Consider the following 20,237-nt stretch of genomic DNA (forward strand, 5'->3'; position numbering starts at 1 on the left):
AGAGACCTCATGAGGTCTCCCTTTTGTATTAATTTTTTCAGCTATTTCAAAATGGAGACCTCATCAGGTCTCTAATTAACATTTTATAAATGCAGAAAAGAGACCTCATGAGGTCTCTTTTCTGCATTATATTTTCCGTAAATATCATAATGGAGACCTCGTGAGGTCTCCAATTATAAATGCAGAAAAGAGACCTCATGAGGTCTCTACTTTAAAATAATATAAAATTAAATTAAATAATATCTTAGCGACCTAATGAGGTCTCTTAATTAAAATATAAAATTAAATAATATTATAAAATTGTGACCTCATGAGGTCTCTATATAAAAAATATAAAATTAAATTAAATAATACAATAGTGACCTCGTGAGGTCTCCTTTTTGTAAAAAATCAGATTATTTGTTGGTGACCTCGTGAGGTCTCCGTTTGGCGACCTCATGAGGTCTCTGTGAAAAAGTGACCTGCATTTTACTGACCTAGCGTTGAGGTCTCTTTTTAGGTCTCTTTTTTCCGAAAAGAGACCTCGTGAGGTCTCTTTTCTAGGTCTCTTTTTGGCCTTTTTTTAGTAGTGTCCATCTTATTGCAATCTTTGTTGATTCTATTTAAGAATGTAATGGGATTGGGATGATCAATCGTTTTTTTTTAAATTATTAAAGACCTTATATTTGAATTCGAAAAATCAATTTCACAATTAATAGATATTGGGGTTGAGATCACTTCTTTCTCTCTAGAGTGAATCATTTTCAAAACAAAATATGAAAAAGTAAATGATAATGTGATCTGCTATCACTTATTGAGTTTGTTGAAATTCTAACCGTTCAATTGTCAGTATTGAAAATATTTGTTGGGAATGATATTTTTTCTTCTCTACTGAGTACATCATTTTAACAAAAAAAAAAAGAGTAAATGATAGTGTGGTCTGCAATTATTTATTAAATTCGTTGAAATTTTGTTATTTTCTAATATTATTAAAAAAATATCCAAATCTAAATAATTACAAGAAAATTAAATTGTTTAAAAAATCACAATTTTTTATTAGACTCAAAACTTATTTATCCTACATTTTCTTTTAAAATTTTGTTTCAGGTAAATATTCCTCGAATGTGAGGACCTAAACATGTACAAGGTTGGAAATATTCGTATATTCTATATAAATATACCATAAAGGTTGCTTACATTAAAAAATGTGAGAAAAAACTCAAATATGTTTTAACATTTTTGTCATTCATTAATAGTTAGAGTTTATTGGTGCATTTATGGTGATACAATATGAAAATTCGTGTTATTTTTTAATGACAATTCAAATAATAATGATAAAAATATACGTATTATTAATCTCTTCACTAACAAATAAAAAAAATAAAAATATATGCATTATCAAACTCTTCAGTAATACCTCAAATAATAAAAAGATTCACATGTTTTTTATCTCTTCACTAACAACTCAAACAATTAGAAATTGCAGATGGTATCAATTTCTTCACTAACTCAAATAGTTAAAAAATACAGGTGTCATCAATCTCTTCGGTCTTTAATAACAACTCAAATGATTAAAATATTTATCGATCTGCCCAACAATTCAAATAATTAGAAAATACACGTGTTATCAATCTCTTCACTAACAACTCAAATAATCAGAATGTACATGTGTTATAATCTTTTCACTAACAACTCAAATAATTATAAAAATACACGTGTTATCACTCTTTTCCCTAACAACTCTAATCAATAAAAATACTCATGTTATCAATCTTTTCATTAGCAACTCAAATAATAAACCAATTTCTTCACTTACAACTCAACTAATCAGAAAATACATGTTTATTAATTTCTTCACTAACAACTTATTGATCTCTTCACTAACAAGTCAACTATAATAAAACACGCGTGTTATCAATCTCTTCACTAACAACTCAAATAATCAACAAACACACGTGCTCTTCAATAATAATTCAAATAGTAAGAAGATATACACATTAACAGTCTCTTCGCTAACAACTCAAATACACATATTATTAATCTCTTCACTAACAATTCAAATACATGTGTTATCAATCTCTTTCCTAACAAGCTAAACAAATTAAAGAAAAATACACGTGCAATAGATCTCTTTGCTAACAACTCAAATAAATAAATAAATTATGCACATATTATCAATCTCTTCACTAACAAATTTAATTAGTCAAAAAATACACATGTTATTCGTTTAAATGATCCATGTTACCTAATCTATCCCAAATCAAATTTAATGCTCACTAATATTATAATTCGACCTGACCCACCTGCTTCCCTATAAGATCCAATCAAGTTCATTTCTCTCGATTTATCATGATCCCAAACCCCTAACCCTCAAATTAGTTCATCATTTCTTCGATGGCGAACAAAATCATGGCGATTGGAGGTCGACTTAGTGATTTGCCTAAGTCAATTTTAGTTCATATTCTTTTTTAATGTTGTTGGACGGTATAGATGTTATGAGAAGTAGTGCATTATCAAAGCGATGTCGATTTCTTTGGAGGCCTGTTCCAATATGAGTGAATTTCAGCTTCCTTAAGGATACTTATTTCAGTCTCTCTGAGATTGGGGAATTGGAGATTCTTGATTTCGTGAATTCCACTCATAAAGAGCTTTTATATTGGAGGTCTGACCAGAAAATCATAAAATTCAACGTGGTTGCTGATTTTTGTATTCCGCAGAGGTTCGATAAAGATGTTAATTTTGTTTAGATTAGTAGTCTCACATAGGCAAAAATATAGGAGAGATGTTGGGTATTTAAGTAAGTAGATATTACCAACTAGTTACACGTTTCAAATTCGTGTGGACCTAGGCTAGAGCAGACAATATTAGTAGCGGATTGTGTTATTACATGTACAATTTGAGTATAGTCAGATTCTTGTCACGACAATGTTTATGTCATTCATAGAGGTTATTGTGAATACAATATTCTAAATTTCTTGTAGGTTTCAGCCTTCAACCCATAGACTTGGCATGCATATATATACTAGATTTAGGAACGTGCGTTGCACGTTTATCCCAAGATACTTCATATAAATTTTGTATTGTAAAATTTATCATTGTTTCGGTAGAAACTACATATATCTTCCTAGTAAAAATATTATATCTTTAATTATAAAATTGACTAAAAGTGCATAAAGTAAAAATAACTATCATACAAATTCAAATTCCAATGAAGTATTAAAATACAACATGATAGGTTAATGTATACAAAGCAACATAGTAAAGTAAATTATCAATAATAATAACACAACAATAGAAAGTACATTGTACAATAACAACAAGCAAGAAACATAAATGTTAAATTAAATAAATAAAAAGAGACGAGAAAAGAGAGCATAGAGATATTCTCATTTTTTTTCAATTGGTTTAATTTTATATATTATTGTGTGAAATGTCACTATTTATTATTGGATAACATTGAGAAATACAAAGAGTTGTCATAAATAAATATTAATCCATTTGAGATTATCGATGAGAAATGAGAGTAATGAACATAATGAATATAATTAGTGAGAGTCACATACATTTACAAGTTGATGGTAAGTTATGTATACTAATATGATGATTTACTGTTTACTATTTAATATTAACATTTAATTTATTAAACAATTTATAAAATTTAAATGTACTGTGTAAACAAAACTGTAATCTAAGAATAAAATATATAAAAGAATTCAAATATACTAAATCTGTAATGGAAAATCATTATGACTAAGTATTAAAAAATTTATACGAAAATACACCATTCAATCAAATACATTCTTAAAATAAAATTACAAATACAAAAAAAAAATCAAATATGGGAGCAAGTTTAGCATAAGGCTACCAACAAAAATGCAAATTGATACTGTAAATTGAAGACATTTCTTTCCCTGTTTTTTATTGATAATGCAAGTTGAAAAAAAAGCTATAGTAATAAACATTCAACCTTTGACCATAAAAAAAAGTTAAAAGTTTTGGAAGAGAAGTTAACGAAAGCGACATTCAACTACATAAATGGAGGGGTCTTATCATAGTTCTAATCTCGGCAAATTACAAAAATAAATACATCAAACTCCGATATTCTAGTAATTGAAGTGTTATTCATCCCTATAATCACATTCGCCTTGTAATCTTGACAGAAATCCTCTTTGTCTTGAAATTTTCTTCACTTGATTAAAGCTTCTCTAGTCTTCCACACACAAAAATTGTATCACGTATAAATCTTNATGTATGTATGTATCCCTTACTTGAATGTTAATTAACTCCTAACTTGAACGTTAAATTACTATAATATTCCTAACTTAGGTTGTGCTTTTCTGATAAGTAGTGACTTTTTATCAAAGGGTTGTAATTTTTCGATGAGTTGTGAATTTTCTAAAGAGTTGTTATTTTTTCAATAAGTTGTGATTTTTCTAAAGGATTGTGACTTCTCGGAAAGGTCATGACTTTTCACATAAGACACTAGAAACATTTGCATTTGTATAAAAAGCAAGAGAGGCGAGCGAGATTCCACCAAGGAGAGTGGCGAAAATAGCTATAGTTTGCTATAGAGTATAATTAAATCAAAGTATATTTATAACATTAAATTTGAATTAATAGTTTGCTATCATATACAATTTTCTCTACTTCGAATGTTGTGTTGCCTGATCTGTTGGGCCCACTAGTATGTTTTAGTGGTTAACTCGATCGAATATGACATCGGATGTCGGTTGCACCTCTCTATTTTGGGACACGACAATACCAATATGATTTCAAGAGTCAATTAAATATATATGCGTAGTTAAATATATTATTTTTATGATTTATATTATTTTCAATATTAAGTTTCAAATGGAGTAGAAATCCATTTAAATTTGAACCCCCCCTACAGTGTTCATTCCTTTCAATCCGCCATAAATCCAAATCCCTAACCTTCAAATTAGTTCTTCATTTCTCCAATGGCGAAAGAAGACCGACTCAGTGATTTGCCAGACTCAATTCTAATTCACATTCTCTCTATGATATGTGAAAACACTAAAGATAGTAAAAAAGTAGTGAGAAGCAGTGTATTATCTAAGCGATGGCAGTTTCTTTGGATGTCTGTTCCAGTATCACTTCATGTCAGATTCCCTAATCGGGAAAAGCATGTTGTTGATTACTCGAATTCCATCTGTAGGGATCTTCATTATTGGAGGTGTTGTCACAAAATCAGAAAATTTAGTGTATTTTACGATACTTGCGACCCACAGAGAGTTGCCAAAGATGTCGATTTATGTTTTTATTTTGCAAGTAAACTAGCAAATGTCGAACATTTTGAGTTTATATCTGATGGTGGATATGTGTTTCCTCAGTTTGCATATAAGAATACGTCCTGGAGAAAGTTGGATATTGAGTCATGTATGGAATTGAAACCCTTAGCTGATGTGAAATGGAGTGGTATAGTTTCTCTTTCAATTGGATGCACATATTTGACAGATGGGTCCATGGAAAAGATATTATCTGGTTGCCCTAACTTGGAGTGCTTGCAATTGGATCATTTTTGGGGATTTCATCGTCTGGAAATCAGCAACGTGAAGTCGAGAGAATTGATCATAGACAACTTAGAAACTGATGAATGTGATGTATGGCTTGATATAATAGCCCCATATATCCAAAATTTGAAAATTTTGGGATCTTGCCGTGGGATATACTTGAGAAATGTGGCTTCGCTTGTTACTGTGGTCTTTAATTTTGAATTTGATTTTGATTTTGAATTTGAAGAGGAAGAACCATTGCAGAGAAAGGAGTCTACCTGTTTGAAGGAACTTTTTCAAAGCGTTGCCCATGTCGAGAAGCTTGAATTAGGTCCCTGGTGCATCCAGGTTTATTCCTATATATTAGTTTATTAACATTTATTGTGTTAAAAGTTCCACATCGGTAGAGGAATGAGAATTTGGTCTCCTAACTTAGACAAACCTCCCGCTTTTGGGGTGTGACTTGTGAGTTAGGCCTAAGACCTAATTTAATATGGTATCAGTACCAGACCCATCCCGTTTTGTTGTTCACCGATGTTGGGCCCCCATTTAGAAGTGTTTATGCTCTATTGAGGTCTGGGCATTGGGGAATGTTAAGAAGAGACATCGGTAAAGGGATGGGAATTTAGTCACTTGGACAAACCTCCCCTCATGAGCTAACTTTTAGGTGTGAGTTGGGCCTAAGAACTAATTTAACGAATTGTGACATTATTTAGGATAATCTAATGAATAATTTGGTGAGTACTCAATAATTACATTCTTGTTGCAAAGTTGCGATTTGGTGTTCAACAATTTGAATGTCATTATTAAGTATGCAGCATTTCCTTGTTTTGGTATATTCTCATTAATTTCTGTCTATGGTTTATAAGTACTTGTCCATAATGGAATTGGAAGGGTGGCAGCCTCCACCATCAAGCTGGAAATTCTTGCAGCTTCACGTGCATTTGAAGCAATTAGATTTCCCTGGAATTTGCTGTTTTCTACAGAGTTCATCAGATCTTGAGACTTTAGTCATTGATGGGTACGAAAAATCAAGAGTAAGTTCCTTTTGGACTTTATTTTTGTTACTTGATGTTATCAATATCAAATAACTATTAGTGAAAGAAGACGACGATATATATCCACATATTTCTGATATCCAGTACACTAGGAAAGGAATCATAAAACTTAATGAAAAGTCAGATAATGTTAAAAGGTTACAAGGAGGGGGAATTTGACTGATGAGAAGATTTATAAGTACTTGGTGAACTATACAATAGCTTCTAAATTTGTGGAGACTTATTTGCTCCCTTGTGTGTTGTTTCCATAAGAACTTGAAAAAGCGAGGAGTTTTCTCAACTAACATGTGTGCTCACAAAAAGATCCAATTGGGAAGGGAGCTGCCATTTATCAACTCTTCTTTGCGTCCAATAGGTGCCTGTATCCAACTAAAGAATCAGCCACACTGTTGGCTTCTCTATAATAGTGTGTCACCTCGACTTATGAGTCAACTCTTTATGCTTTTCAATAATAGGTTCATATTGGCAAGAAGGTTTTGCAACTTGCTTGACAACATTCACACTAAGTTAAGAGTTGGCTTTTCTATAATAGTGTCACCTCGACTTATGAGTCAACTCTTTATGGTTTTCAATAATAGGTTCATATTCGCAAGAAGGTTTTGCAACTTGCTTGACAACATTCACAATAAGTTAAGAGTTGGCTTCCACCCAAATTCTTCTAATACGATGTTCAAGACACCATTTTAGCCCATAGGAAAGTGCAAATGCTTCAGTCATATCTTTTGATCAAATTTTGCTTTTCTGTTCTCAAAAGTGTGTGGATTTCTCTTTGTTAAATCTGTTGCAGCGGCGTGCTTATTATTCCTTTTTCTTGTAAGACGTTCAGAAGAACTTTCTTGTTCTCTCAATTTATTTTCTTTCATAAAACAGTTCCGCTTGTGTTGCTTTGATTCATGTTGTCACTATCAAAATAGACTCTATGAGTAAACTTCTTGTAGTTGTTGGCAAATGACGTTTAACAAGTGATCAGATGTTTTGAACATATTTTTATGTTTGCATGTACCACATTGTAACATTTGCAAAGTACTGAGTTCCTTTAATTTAAAAATTATCACCTTTTTACTTTATCCAGAATCAACTCCTTGGCTTCCTCCGGCTTCTATCTAAGGATAATAAAATTGGTTAATATAGCGGATTCTTTCCTACAGGACCTGCTGTTAAAGTACACAAATAAGGATGAACAGACAAGGAGGTTTGAGACACATGATTTTAACTGCTCATTTCCACATTTGAAGACCATCAAGATCCTCAACTTTTCTGGATCTGCGATGCCATTGGTGAAATATTTGCTCAAGCATGCAACAGTGCTAGAAAAGTTCATCATTGCTGCCAAACGCAAATGGGGTGGTGTGTCTTCGGATTATGTCAAAATGGAACAGGAGCTCATGAGCTTTCCAAGATCCTCTCCGCAAGTATCAGTTATCTTTTCTCATTGATAACCTTGGACCCTTATCGTTTGTTTTAATCTCAGCATACTTAACATCTGTTACTTTATGTTTGAAACTGGTTTGAGTTGATAGACAAGGCTTGGGTTGCACTTGTCAGTGTGTTCATTCTAAATGCTTTGTGATTTCAGTTCATACTGCTGAATTCTGATCATGCCTTTATACGGAAAATTTAAGTTTTGAGAATCATTTGCATTGTTCCTGCCCAACACCTGGCCCTGTTTTCACCTCTGTTTTGAATCAAATGGCTGCCCAAGAAGATTGATGTAGCATCGTTTCTTCCAGGCATAAAGAGTGTGTTGAAGGTGTACAATAGCTCTGAGATTGTAATGTCAAACTAGGATAAATTATAAGCTCTAAATTGATATTACTAGGTTTTATTATTTTTGCAAGCTCGTATGTTTTGCATATTGTACAGACTAGGTTGGTTTTTATTACCAACTGCTTTAACAGACTCGTTGAACTTAGTGGCCTCGTCGTTGTAGAGAGAGATCTCGTTCTTCTTTAACTTTTTTTTTGTTGTAGAGAGAGATCTCGTTCTTCTTTAACTTTTTTTTTCGTTGTAAAGAGAGATCTCGTTCTTCTTTAACTTTTTTTTTAAAGCACATTTCTTTTCCATTCCAAGCCAAAAGGACTCATTTGTCTCTAATTTCAATATGTTTATTGTATTCCTATATATCACATTTCATCTCTTTATTACAACATGATTTTATTATGACGATCAAATTTTTTAAATTGATTTTTCATATTTTGTTATTGTAATTTTCATAATTTTTTATTATTAGAGATTTCATATTAAATTGATTTTTCACTACGTAAATTAGTATTTAAGCAGAATCGAGTATGATAACAAAATAACTTTAGTAGAACATTCATGTAGTGTGACAGTGATAGAATTGTAAATGAATGTGTGTTTTAAGTATTTATAATATTATTTTTTACATGGATATTTTAGAATATGTTTAATCATATATTTGCCTTTTTTATTTTTCCTTTTATTATTCTTATCATTAGGTGACTATCCTAATGTCTTTCGAACAATCAAACTTTTTACATTTCGCTAAATTTATCATTAGGTGACTATCCTAATGTCTTTCGAACAATCAAACTTTTTACATTTCGCTAAATTTATTAGGATCCAACTTATTATTATTTACTTGTAAAAAAGATCATAATTTATTGCAGGAAAATATTTTATCTATAAACTCAAAAGTTCTTAAATCGTACTTCAAGTTTTATCTATTTTATTGTATATTTCTAATTTATCTAATTTCTTGTATATTTGTAAGGTATAAAACAAATTAAACCACACCAGAAACCACTATAACAAATAAATCCTAATTAAGAAAAACAATTACTAATTAAACATAAATAATCGGCCAAAGGACATAAATCACATACTTTTAAGGCAGAATGATCATTTATCCCTTATAAGTTTATAATTACAAAAATCTCTCAAACTGATACAGTAATATAAGCGCTGATACATTTATTTGATGCGCAAGATATATTAATTGTTAAGTAAGATACATTACATTTTATACATGATACACTAATCTCATGTATATTTTATACATGATACACTAAACTAATGCATGAAATATATTAATTTGATACGATGCGTAAAAAATAAAGAAATTTAAAAATTTATAAAACTAATAAGAAATAATGATAGTAACGTACGCTGTTACCTTTATTGGAACGCTACACTATTCTGATTCTTTAGTAGATTCTCTTTTTCTTAAAATTACCTCAATTATTTATACCACACTTTCCCATATTTGATTAGCATTGCAAGATGACGGCTGCTAATGGGGAAAATCCGACAGAAAGGTGAATTCTAATCTATTTTTAGCTTTTATTTGTCAAGATTTGATCTGGGGTCTGATCTGTATTTGTTGATTGGTATAAGAAAGAGAGTTTTTTTTTGTTGCATTTTCCCCTTTCAGTTATGTAAAAGGTGAAAATTTTAATCCATTTTTAGCTTCTATTTGGTGGATGAATTTGAGTATTTGGCTAGATTTGATCTGGGGTCTGATTTGTTGATGCGTTTCTACTGATTGGAGCTTCTTGTTGCATTTTCTCCTTTCTGCAGGGGAAGTTCTAGTAGAAAGGTGAAATTTTTAATTCCAGTTTTAGCTTGTATTTGGTAGATTAATTTGAAAATTTGATCAAGATTAGATCTGGGGTCTGATCTGTTGATGCGTTTTTACTGATTGGAATAAGAATGAGAGTTTCTTGTTGCATTTTCTCCTTTCTGCAGAGGAAAGTTAAAGTAGAAAGGTGCAATTTTTAATCCATTTTTAGCTTATATTTTTTGGTGAATAAATTTGAATATTTGGCTAGATTTGATATGGGGTTTGATTTTATTGATTCATTTTTACTGATTGGTAAAGTAAAAAAGTGTCTTGTTGTATTTTCCTCTTTCTGCAGGGTACTGTTCTGTAAAAAAGTTGAATTTTTTAGTTCCATTTTTAGCTTCTATTTGGTGAATAAATTTGAATGTTTTGGCAAGATTTGATCTGGGGTGCTGATTTCTTGATGCACTTTGCTGATTGAACAAGAATCCGGGGTTCTGCACTTCCGCTTTGTATCTTTTGATTTTTCATGAATATGCTTAAGCTCCCACATTTTTGGAGTCTTTATGATGTGAGCTATAGTTGTTTTGATGACTTCCTTGCAAATTATTGATACAGTACATATATATATTTCCATATTTAGAAAATTTTCATCTATTACTTCAAACTTGTGAGATTCTTTAATCTGATTTGTGATCCAAACAATTGATCTCAATCTCTTTGTTTTGATATCTTGATGTTTGTATCTGATAGTTGTAAATGAAAAATGTAAATGTGTTCCTTTGGCTAAGCAGATCTGTGTCTTCCTTTTGCCACTGGTTTTCTTGTTTTGTTTTCTCTGATTCAAAACTCAATCTTCTCACTTAGTTTTCTATTGATCAATTTGGATCTGTTATGGGTTCTGTTAACTTCATTTAGTTTGAAATTTCTTTCGTTCATATGATGTGCTTTCTGTTTTTTCCTGACCGGTATACGATGAGCTTCGTCGTGACTATTGGACCTGGGGTTATAACACAATTTAAGCTTTTTACAGTCTATTCTCACTTTGTATTCTCTGACTGAATGTTTCTAAAATCTATAGTCCTTCTGCAATGCCTAGAAACTGTACTTCACATCAATGGCAATTTAAGTTTGTATGGTGTATGAGAAAATGTCTGGTCCAGACTCAGACGTAAAAGAAAAATGATAACTGGATAATTCCTAATTGAACTTGAGATGGATTTTGTGCTGAACAGTTCCTGGTAATAGCCCCTATTGAATAGAAATCACAATCCTTCCTAGAAAGTGCAGCGACTTAGTGCACATTTAACTTGCTTTTTCTCAAAATATGAACTTCATTTTATCTTTGAGATACGGTTATCATCAATGCTTCATCATGCTTATCATACTAGTGTTCAATATATTATTCTTTGAGAATGTATCAGAGACGGTTCAAAATTTAGAACCAATGTTCTGAAAGGGTATGGATGTTTTTCAAATTGTTTTTTGAAGTACACGTATGGTTGTAACTCAAGAAAGTTGGTGTCATTTCACCAAATGTGTTACATGTAGATTTGTCCATGGAATGTATAGCGCTACATTGCGTTCTGTTTAATATATACACCGAATTGTGTTTTGAGATTGTTGTGTTTTGAAGACAGAAAGCAAAGCTAAACTACTATATTTTCTCTTAGCAGTGCATCTCTCGCGACACTTGCTCCCCTTCAAGCAGTTCTATTTGATGTAGACGGAACTTTATGTGATTCAGATCCTCTTCACTACTATGCCTTCCGTGAAATGCTTCTAGAGGTACCAACAATCAATTACTTTTCCTTTAGAGGAAAGTCATTCTTATATGTTTTGACTTGTGGAATGCTCCCCCTGTGGATTCTGGAATATGTCAAATCATTTCTAACAAGTCATAACTGCTGGCGATTTGTGTTCTGCAGATAGGCTACAATCATGGTGTGCCAGTTGATGAGGAGTGGTTTATCAAGACTATTGCTGGGAAACACAACGATGATATTGCTTCTGCCCTTTTCCCTGATGATCAGGAACGGGGTCTTAAATTTTGTGATGAAAAGGAAGCTATGTTTAGAAGGTTTGAAACTCCCTGCTGCATATGAAGCTTGTGTATTTCAATTGACCTTGTGCTACTAAAACGATATGTTCATTTTCAATCCTCCAGTCTCATAGCTGTTTTCTGTGTAATATAGGTTGGTGAAAGAACAGTTGAAACCTATAGATGGTTTGTACAAGGTGAAGAAATGGATTGAAGATCGTGGACTGAAACGGGCTGCAGTTACCAATGCACCTAGACTAAACGCTGAACTGATAATAGAAATACTTGGCCTAAAGGATTTCTTTGATGTAGTTATTATCGGAAGTGAGTGTGAGCGTGCAAAACCATCTCCTGACCCTTACTTGAAGGCCCTTGAACTGCTTAAGGTGTCTAAGGAGCACACATTCATATTTGAGGTCTGATTTCTTTATTGACCGCGTTTTTCATGTACTTCTCTTCACAACCAATAAAACTCATAATCTGTCATCTGTCATTAGGATTCTGCTTCCGGAATAAGAGCTGGGGTTGCAGCTGGGATGCCTGTTGTTGGGTTGGCAACTCGAAATCCACCTCACATACTAATGGAAGCAAAACCTGCTTTTCTTATTAAAGATTATGAAGATTCGAAGCTATGGGCAGCTCTAGAGGAAATAGACAAAAAGTCAGGTGCCACAACAACTACAGTCTGAGACGTACACATACTAGGTGAAAGATCTGTTATTGTTGTTTGAGTTAATTGAACTTTTGCTTCATTGAAACCTTGTATTTTTTTTCATAAAATAGGGAAATGGTACTATCATTATTTTTCTTCCTTATAATTGGATGTACTAGTTTCCAACAGTTGATATTGATCTAAAGAATATATAAAAGCATGGTTATTTTTCATTTCTTCATACCTGTTTGATGGTTCTGGTCTTTGGTTCTTATTCTTTTCCATTGCAAATCTAGGGCATAAGATGCATAAGCAAGTGTTAATCTCAGGCTGTACAAGTATTTTTTTGTAGCCTTGGTGTCATAATTCATAAAACAGACAATTGAATCAGACAGAATTCACACACTGCCAATGGTGAAAGATGAGCATTCCTTCAAAATTCGAGAAAAGCTAATAATGTATCTTAGTTTAAATCCATTATAAGATCTTATGGCTTTGAAAAGCCTAGGTTCAGAGCAAAAGGAACATTTTTCTAATTAGTTTGCAGACTATATACCCTATCACATTATTTTCCCCATAATGTTGAATCTATTTCGGCTCTAGCAGACTTGTAAAGTTCAAGCCTTCTTGAACATTTCTGCCTCCTCTCCATCAAGACTGGATCTTCATCCAGTAACTGGGAGAGTCTATGACCCTACAAGTGGAAAAAAATCATTTTAAGTATCATCTCTATTAATAAGCTTTCATCTAATGGCATGTTCACGAGTTTCGTGAATAGATCAACTATTGGTTTCATTAAGGTTGTTAAGCATATGGAAATCTAATCTCTGGAGGGTATTAAGCAGGACAAGTGAAATACCTCCTTTTTGCCCAGTTGCGTATAGAAATGATCAAGTAAACAACGCTTAGCTTCCCGAACTTGACAATAAACCACAGCCTTTGGTATTGTATTCCTTAAGGTATCAGACACCATCCCAACATATGAGGAAATGTTTGAGCCTATCCTGCGCAAGTGCCCCTCTGTGTAACGGTCAACAGATGAAGAAATTGGGCTTCCACCCTTATCTGCATCTTGTGGAAGTTTCCGGAAAAAGTCAACGGTAAGGTATGAAGATTCCATCTCCACCATCCGCAGAACAGTCTTCTTGCTGTCACTGCGAAAACGCTCTAATGCTTCAATTGCAGCGGAAGCTATCTCTGCTTGAAGAGTTGGATAGCGTCTCAGTTCCTGCATCCAAAAATATTGATTTCATCATTTGCCATTACATCATAAAGTAGTAAAGGGCTGGGATCATACCTGAGTTTCCCCTATTGACTTCTTCACCAGCTCCTTCAAGATGAAGTGGACCTGCATAGTTGATTCATGAAGTTAAGTTGAAATGAGCAGTTTCAACAATTGGTTTGTCTTTTTAGTGGGGAAGAGGGGGAGATGAAAATATTGTGCGCTCTCAAATTAGAGCAGCTTTTAAGATTATTTGCTCATTTCTATACTATTCCAATTCTGTAAGTTATGTAGTACTGGCACTCCCTAGGCCATGCAAAATAGAGAATAGTTCTCCAGATGACCCTCTCTGTGTGGGGGGGCAGTGTCATAAAAAGATCTTCTTAACCATAGCCACATCAAGTAATATGACAAAAATCTCATCCACAGGATTAAAGCATGAAAAGGTACGAAAGTACTTACTGCATCCACTGAGGCTTCAGCAGGACCCCTGAAATAATTAAGAGCACCATCGATAAGCCGTCTATAACCTTGCTCTGGTGCTATTAAATGAGGTTGATAGCCATCTGCCTCTGAGACGACCTTCCTAACATTTTGCATCGCGAGATGATGATCCAGTGGAAGTTTTCTTAAAGCAGCAGGGAGTTGGTAGTCAAAAACCCCATAAATGCGATCTCCTCCTGGCCGCCTACATAAGCATAAGTGGAAGGCCAAGCATAAGGAACTTATAACAAAAACAAGTTCAACTTAACATCATTGTAAGGCAATGAAATATATGTCCTTGGTTCTTAAGACACTACGCCTGAAATCACAGAATATGTCCCCGACTCCTCGTTAATGTGACAGATATTAAATGGACAGTACTTGACATATGAATGAAAGCAAACATTATGGGTTTCCCTTTACATGACAAAATAACAGTTGTGGTTATGAAGACAGAAGCAAAATACAGCAATGTTCAAATCAACAAGATTTTCCTTCTGTCTTCTTACAATTCACATTATTTAAAGAAAAATGTATATTCTTACCCTCCTTCAAGATGCTCCTTGAAAATCCTATCAAAAGCACGGCATAGCTCTAATATGGAATACAACTGTGCCTGTCAATTTAGGCAAAACTAGTAAAGATATTGAATCAAGCACAAAACATATTTTCAGAAAAGGAAAAGCTTAGTATCCTTACACTTGCATCAATAGCAACGGGTCTTCCAAGATAATTCATTTCTGCTTCAAGCTCATCGATGCTTGAATTGATCAAAGACAAAATGGCTGGTACACGGGCCTTGATCACAGACTCTAGATGCTGGGAAAATAAATAATTGGTATTAGCATCATATAACGAATATCAATTACAAGAATTAGAAATAAATCTTTCTTGAGCAGCTTTGGTAGACTGTGCATACTTTTGAGAGCAGTTTTCCCAGATACTCTGAACCCATTCTATTGGCCAAATGTCCATAGTCAGGACTTGTAGCAAAAAATTCACGCTCCTTGCGCCTAGCAACAACCATATCAACGTTTTTATTAATATCAGCCTGTGAACGATTGACAAGTCCAACCCAAGGATGTTGTAACCGATAAGATCTTCCTTCCAGAACCTTCATCACATAAATTGAAAGGTAAACAAAAGAGGAATGTCAGTATAATAGAATACAGCCCCCAAAAAGTAGCAATTATCCGCAATTGAAGAAAAGACTAGCCACAGCAAAGGTAACATATAACTACTGCTGATTAATGACACAGAATTTTGAGCTTATTCACTATTCATAAAGAAAACCTGATGAATGTTGCACAATCTTGTTAAGGGATCAACCCACGATTTATGTTTCAACTTCTGTTTCCTTTTCATTTGTTTTGAGAAATCTAGCAACCAATTCTGATTCTTTCTTTTTGTCTAGATTCTTTTCTGATCAAGATATATAGATCTTGTTCATGGATTAACGAAAATGTGCACAAGCTCATTTGCCTGTGCATCCTGCAATAATTTACGGCGTCGAAAGGGCATGAATGTCTTATCTACAAACAACCATTCATCAGTACCTATTTACACCAATTTTGAATAGAAAGTTCTTGTCCGCCAATATACAGTCTCACAATGGTAGCCTGTAGCAAGGTATTCTTATACATCAACATATGACAAAAATAGTTATACGCTTATCCTAGAACATGCACTGTGTGCAGACATAAATCTCACACTTGAGCAATATTAGCACTTCCAAAGAAACTCATAATACCCAAATTCAAAGTAGTGATGGATATTGCAGATGACCTGTGGAAGAATCAGCATGAAACAGACTTTTAAGAAGAGTTCAGTGTTTTCTGTACATTTAGAAGATTTATTAGGTACAAAGAGACTTTTAAGAAGAGTACAGTGTTTTTTTTGTAAATTTAGAAGATTTATTAGGTATAAGCCTGTGTATTATAAACCGCTCATCGTTAACGATGTAGCAGGAATTAAAAGATGCTGATTAATACAGACAAATATAACTCCTCTTCAACAAGGATAAACCAATGGTTAGGTAGAAAGCAGAAAAGGTATACTTACATCCAATGCATTTGTTCCCTTGTCCATCAAATCAAGCTTTGTCAACACACCAATTGTACGTTCACCTGCATGGAAGTAACTAAGTTCGCCAGTGATCCTCAAAGTATTTTGCAAATGCAGGAGAAAAAGCAAAGAAAAATTAAGTAGGTAATATTATATTATTATGTCTGAGAAGACTTGAAAGTATTACCAGCTGGGTCAACTTCTCTAGCAATCTTTATTGCATCAGATGTTGCAACATCCTGATTGGCTGGGGTAATAGCTAAAAGAATACAGTTTGGCTGCAATGCAAGAATCGAAGTTTTGTCAGTCAGTTCCTAAAAATGTCTAGGGAAAAATTTATAAACTAAGCAATATCATCAAAGTGTATAACTTCAGTGTGGCAGGATCATAATTCTCTAAGTTCTAATTTATCATCTCTATGAGGCTACACAGTTACATTTTGCTACTCAACAAAGACATGCTCTGCCTCTCAGCATATTACCTTCTCAACATATGCGCGAACCATATCTTCAATTTCCTGAACTATACTTTCAGGCTGTCCCTCTGTCAACAACCACAGTTGCATTGAGAAAAATAGATTAAGAAATATGTATTCATGGAAGACCAATAACATGAGAATGAAGAAACATACCAACAGCAACCTTTGTTAAGCCTGGTAAATCTATCAATGTCAAATTGACAACTGCAATGAAAATCCAAGATGAGTTATCTGATTGAATTGAACAAATAGCCAAATCAGAATATATTGAGTCATATATAAACCACCAAGAATCTATCTCAACCATTGAGTATAAAGCTCAAAAAATGAAGCAATTACACTATCCTCCTAAAATCAACGACGGCTTAGAACATGTTAATATTAAGTTCACATAAAATAACTTTGTTTTTTTTGTTTTGTTTTGTTTTTTAGCACTATATGAACAATAGGTACTAAACACACACAACCTGGGGCAATACAAATGTTGTTAGAAATTTGCACAAATGATAATGCACATGATACAAAGTAGTACTAAACTAAAGAATTTCATGGCATTCAATTAGGGATTTTATATTTTGAAAGCACAGAAAAAATGCAACATAATGGTCATATGTATGATATAAATTATGCAATCCCATCATTTACCCGTCTTACCACAGATACACTGCTAAATCCACAACAAAAGCCAACACATGGTAAATAAAAGTTAACATAAGTTAAAACGTACCATTTGGAGAGTAGATGCTGAGATTAATAGGAAGAGGAGAAATCTGTTTAGTCTTGCCAGTAACCCTGTCAGTTTCTTGCTGGATCTCTGATCTTACCATAGCTTCATTAAGAAGAAATGTACAAAGTGTCAAAATCATATCAAAGGCATAAATACAGCATTGTTTTAAATGATATTACACAAAAGATTCAATTCAAAATGGATATGGTAATGGACTAACAGTACTGCAGAAGAAATATGACAACGTAATCTGGATAGCATAATAATAAAGCAGAAAAGCTATACAGAAAATCTGCATTGTGGCACAACTTCGAACCAGCAACATACCAAAATCTAGGAACTTCTTATTTCCAGTGTGAAGAAACTGTGCATAGTCTTGTTGTCCTGGCTCAATCTTGTAAAGTTGCAAAACCAGTGGCCTTCTCGTTACAATTCCTGCCCCAAAACAAATGTTGCTATGTGAAAACAGAACAAAGGGGAGGGGAGGGACAGAGTATAAATATTGTAGTTTATAACTTTATTTTCAAATAAATTACATATCTTATATTCTACTAGCAGTAGAATTTTAAGGTGTGTTTCTACAATAATTCCAATGTGGCATCCTGAAAATTATAAGTATCGATTTTGCAGTATGTCTAAAATAGTGAAGTGGAACAGTTGAAGGTCAAAGACAAAGGAAAAGAAATATAATTTTATTTTTTAAATAGACATTTAGAATCAATGTCATTATGATGAGAAAGTTTAACTCGAGCAAATCATGATAATACCCATAAGCATAAACTCCAATCACCAAGTCAAAAGGTCTAACATTAACTATAGTCTATAAAAGTTGGCATTTTTTTCTATCTTATCAATTAATTGTCACATTTTCTCTCAAATTAAGAGCTACTGGGAGTGTGAGCTGCAGTCCAATTAAAAAGACTTCTTTTTTCTCTAACTAAAGTAACACCTTATTTTAGTCTGTCTTCTCAATCTGCACGTGTTAATAAAAGCATTTACTGGGTTACCAACTATCAACTACTCATTTCTTTCTTCTTCTTAATGAAATAAAAAGATCTTTTCTTTATATATTTTGCTGGAATCAGACCAAACCTGTTCTAAAGCAGATGATTTCATTTTATTTTCTGAAAAAAAAATCAGATTTTTTATTTTCTGAAAAAAAGAATCAGATTTTTAAGTTTTTGGTATTCTATTCCAGTGATTGATCTATGCATGCTCTCAAAATGTCAATCAACATCACGAAGCCTCACGATGACAGGATTTTCATCACTGTTCCTGATTTAAATTATTGTGAAAAATCTCCAATTGAGAAACTACAGTCTAAAACACTGAAAATTCACACCAGAGTGAACCCTACGAATACAATTCGTAGAATTAAACCATTACCTGATCCTCTAGGTAGAAAATCCCGGCTGACGATGCTCTCCAACACTGAAGACTTCCCGGAACTCTACAAAAACACCATAATTCAGTCAAATCACTTCAAAAAACACGTCAACAACGCGAAATTAACTATCATGACTAATCACAAACACCGATCAAACAAATTACAGATATAAACAAAAACAAACGCACAAAAAAGAGGTGTAGATAAACCGTACCTGTCCACCGAGGACGACGATTGTAGGAAGAGCATCCCAAAGAGTAGGCAAAGTTCGATCATCTCCGTAATCACCTAGAAGCGTACAAGCCCTCTGTATTTTGTTCACAAGGCCAATGACGCCTTCCATTTCACTGAAAAACCTAACCCTACCGGTTTTACGATGCCGGAGATTCCTATCGACGGCGGATGCGGCGACGAATGAGAGGAGAATGAGCACAAAAAATGTGAAGTAAATAACTGAATCTATTTTTATATTATTATTTTTTGACTTGTTAGAGTGGAGTGAACTGTGAAGTGAAGAGTTGTGTGTGTAACGTGTTGGTGTTCAAGTTAGTGCGCCACGTGGGGTAGTCCTCTTATAGTTTCGTTTCAGTTCATGGGGTCCCCAAAATATTTTTTAAAATTTTGACTATGGGCGGGATATTGTATTTATAATTTTTTGTTTTATCGATGTTTAGATATATGATATGAATTTATAATTTTTGAATTGGTGTTTTGTTCGTAATTTGGGGTTGTGATTTTAAATATATATTTATAAAAAGAAAATTAAAATTTACAAAATTAATTCATTTTCTGTGTGAAAAAATTATAAAAAGAACAACTGATTAATACTATTGATGAAATTATGTTTTATTATTGTGTTATCTTAATTTTGGTATCTTGTTTAAGAACATTGTTATGCTCTGATAAGTTTGTATAATAATAGTAGAATACTTTTGATAATTTTCATGTGTATTTATACAACTTAAGAAATCTAAATTGTATAACCTAACAAAACTTCTAATTCTTATTAGTTTGATTTTGTATGGCATATTTCATTCGAGAAATTCAAACTAAGACAACATATTGTAATGTTATACCTAAGAAAATGATTTAGTGTTTTTATTAAACACG

The 20,237-nt window shown here is 33.1% G+C and overlaps 3 protein-coding genes across 4 annotated transcripts; 2 read left to right on the plus strand and 1 right to left on the minus strand.

The window, feature by feature from the left end:
• Positions 1-4,825: 4,825 nt before the first annotated feature.
• Positions 4,826-8,462, plus strand: LOC107026888 (F-box protein At5g03100-like). Its single transcript, XM_015227998.2, has 3 exons — positions 4,826-5,840; positions 6,362-6,529; positions 7,699-8,462. The coding sequence occupies exons 1-3, from the start codon at positions 4,938-4,940 to the stop codon at positions 7,984-7,986; spliced, it is 1,359 nt and encodes a 452-aa protein (XP_015083484.1). The 5' UTR covers positions 4,826-4,937; the 3' UTR covers positions 7,987-8,462.
• Positions 8,463-9,692: 1,230 nt separating this feature from the next.
• LOC107029111 (haloacid dehalogenase-like hydrolase domain-containing protein Sgpp) lies at positions 9,693-13,005 on the plus strand. Of its 2 annotated transcripts, none has more exons than XM_015230434.2 (5): positions 9,693-9,828; positions 11,750-11,861; positions 12,002-12,153; positions 12,269-12,530; positions 12,612-13,005. In XM_015230434.2, exons 1-5 carry the CDS (start codon positions 9,794-9,796, stop codon positions 12,801-12,803), a joined length of 753 nt encoding a protein of 250 aa, XP_015085920.1. In that variant the 5' UTR covers positions 9,693-9,793; the 3' UTR covers positions 12,804-13,005. The 2 variants fall into 2 exon arrangements, with proteins under 2 accessions (XP_015085920.1, XP_015085919.1); XM_015230433.2 differs by having other exon boundaries at positions 9,707-9,828; positions 11,747-11,861.
• Positions 13,006-13,178: 173 nt separating this feature from the next.
• On the minus strand, positions 13,179-19,664 carry LOC107029113 (dynamin-related protein 1E-like). Its single transcript, XM_015230435.1, has 15 exons — positions 19,342-19,664; positions 19,127-19,190; positions 18,068-18,175; positions 17,741-17,842; positions 17,167-17,217; positions 17,017-17,078; positions 16,723-16,813; positions 16,533-16,597; positions 15,391-15,585; positions 15,171-15,290; positions 15,017-15,087; positions 14,451-14,676; positions 14,064-14,114; positions 13,626-13,994; positions 13,179-13,460 (listed from the first exon to the last, which is right to left on the minus strand). The coding sequence occupies exons 1-15, from the start codon at positions 19,468-19,470 to the stop codon at positions 13,332-13,334; spliced, it is 1,833 nt and encodes a 610-aa protein (XP_015085921.1). The 5' UTR covers positions 19,471-19,664; the 3' UTR covers positions 13,179-13,331.
• Between the last annotated feature and the right edge of the window lie 573 nt (positions 19,665-20,237).

This window comes from Solanum pennellii, chromosome 8, assembly GCF_001406875.1.
Source record: "Solanum pennellii chromosome 8, SPENNV200".
NCBI lineage: Eukaryota > Viridiplantae > Streptophyta > Magnoliopsida > Solanales > Solanaceae > Solanum > Solanum pennellii.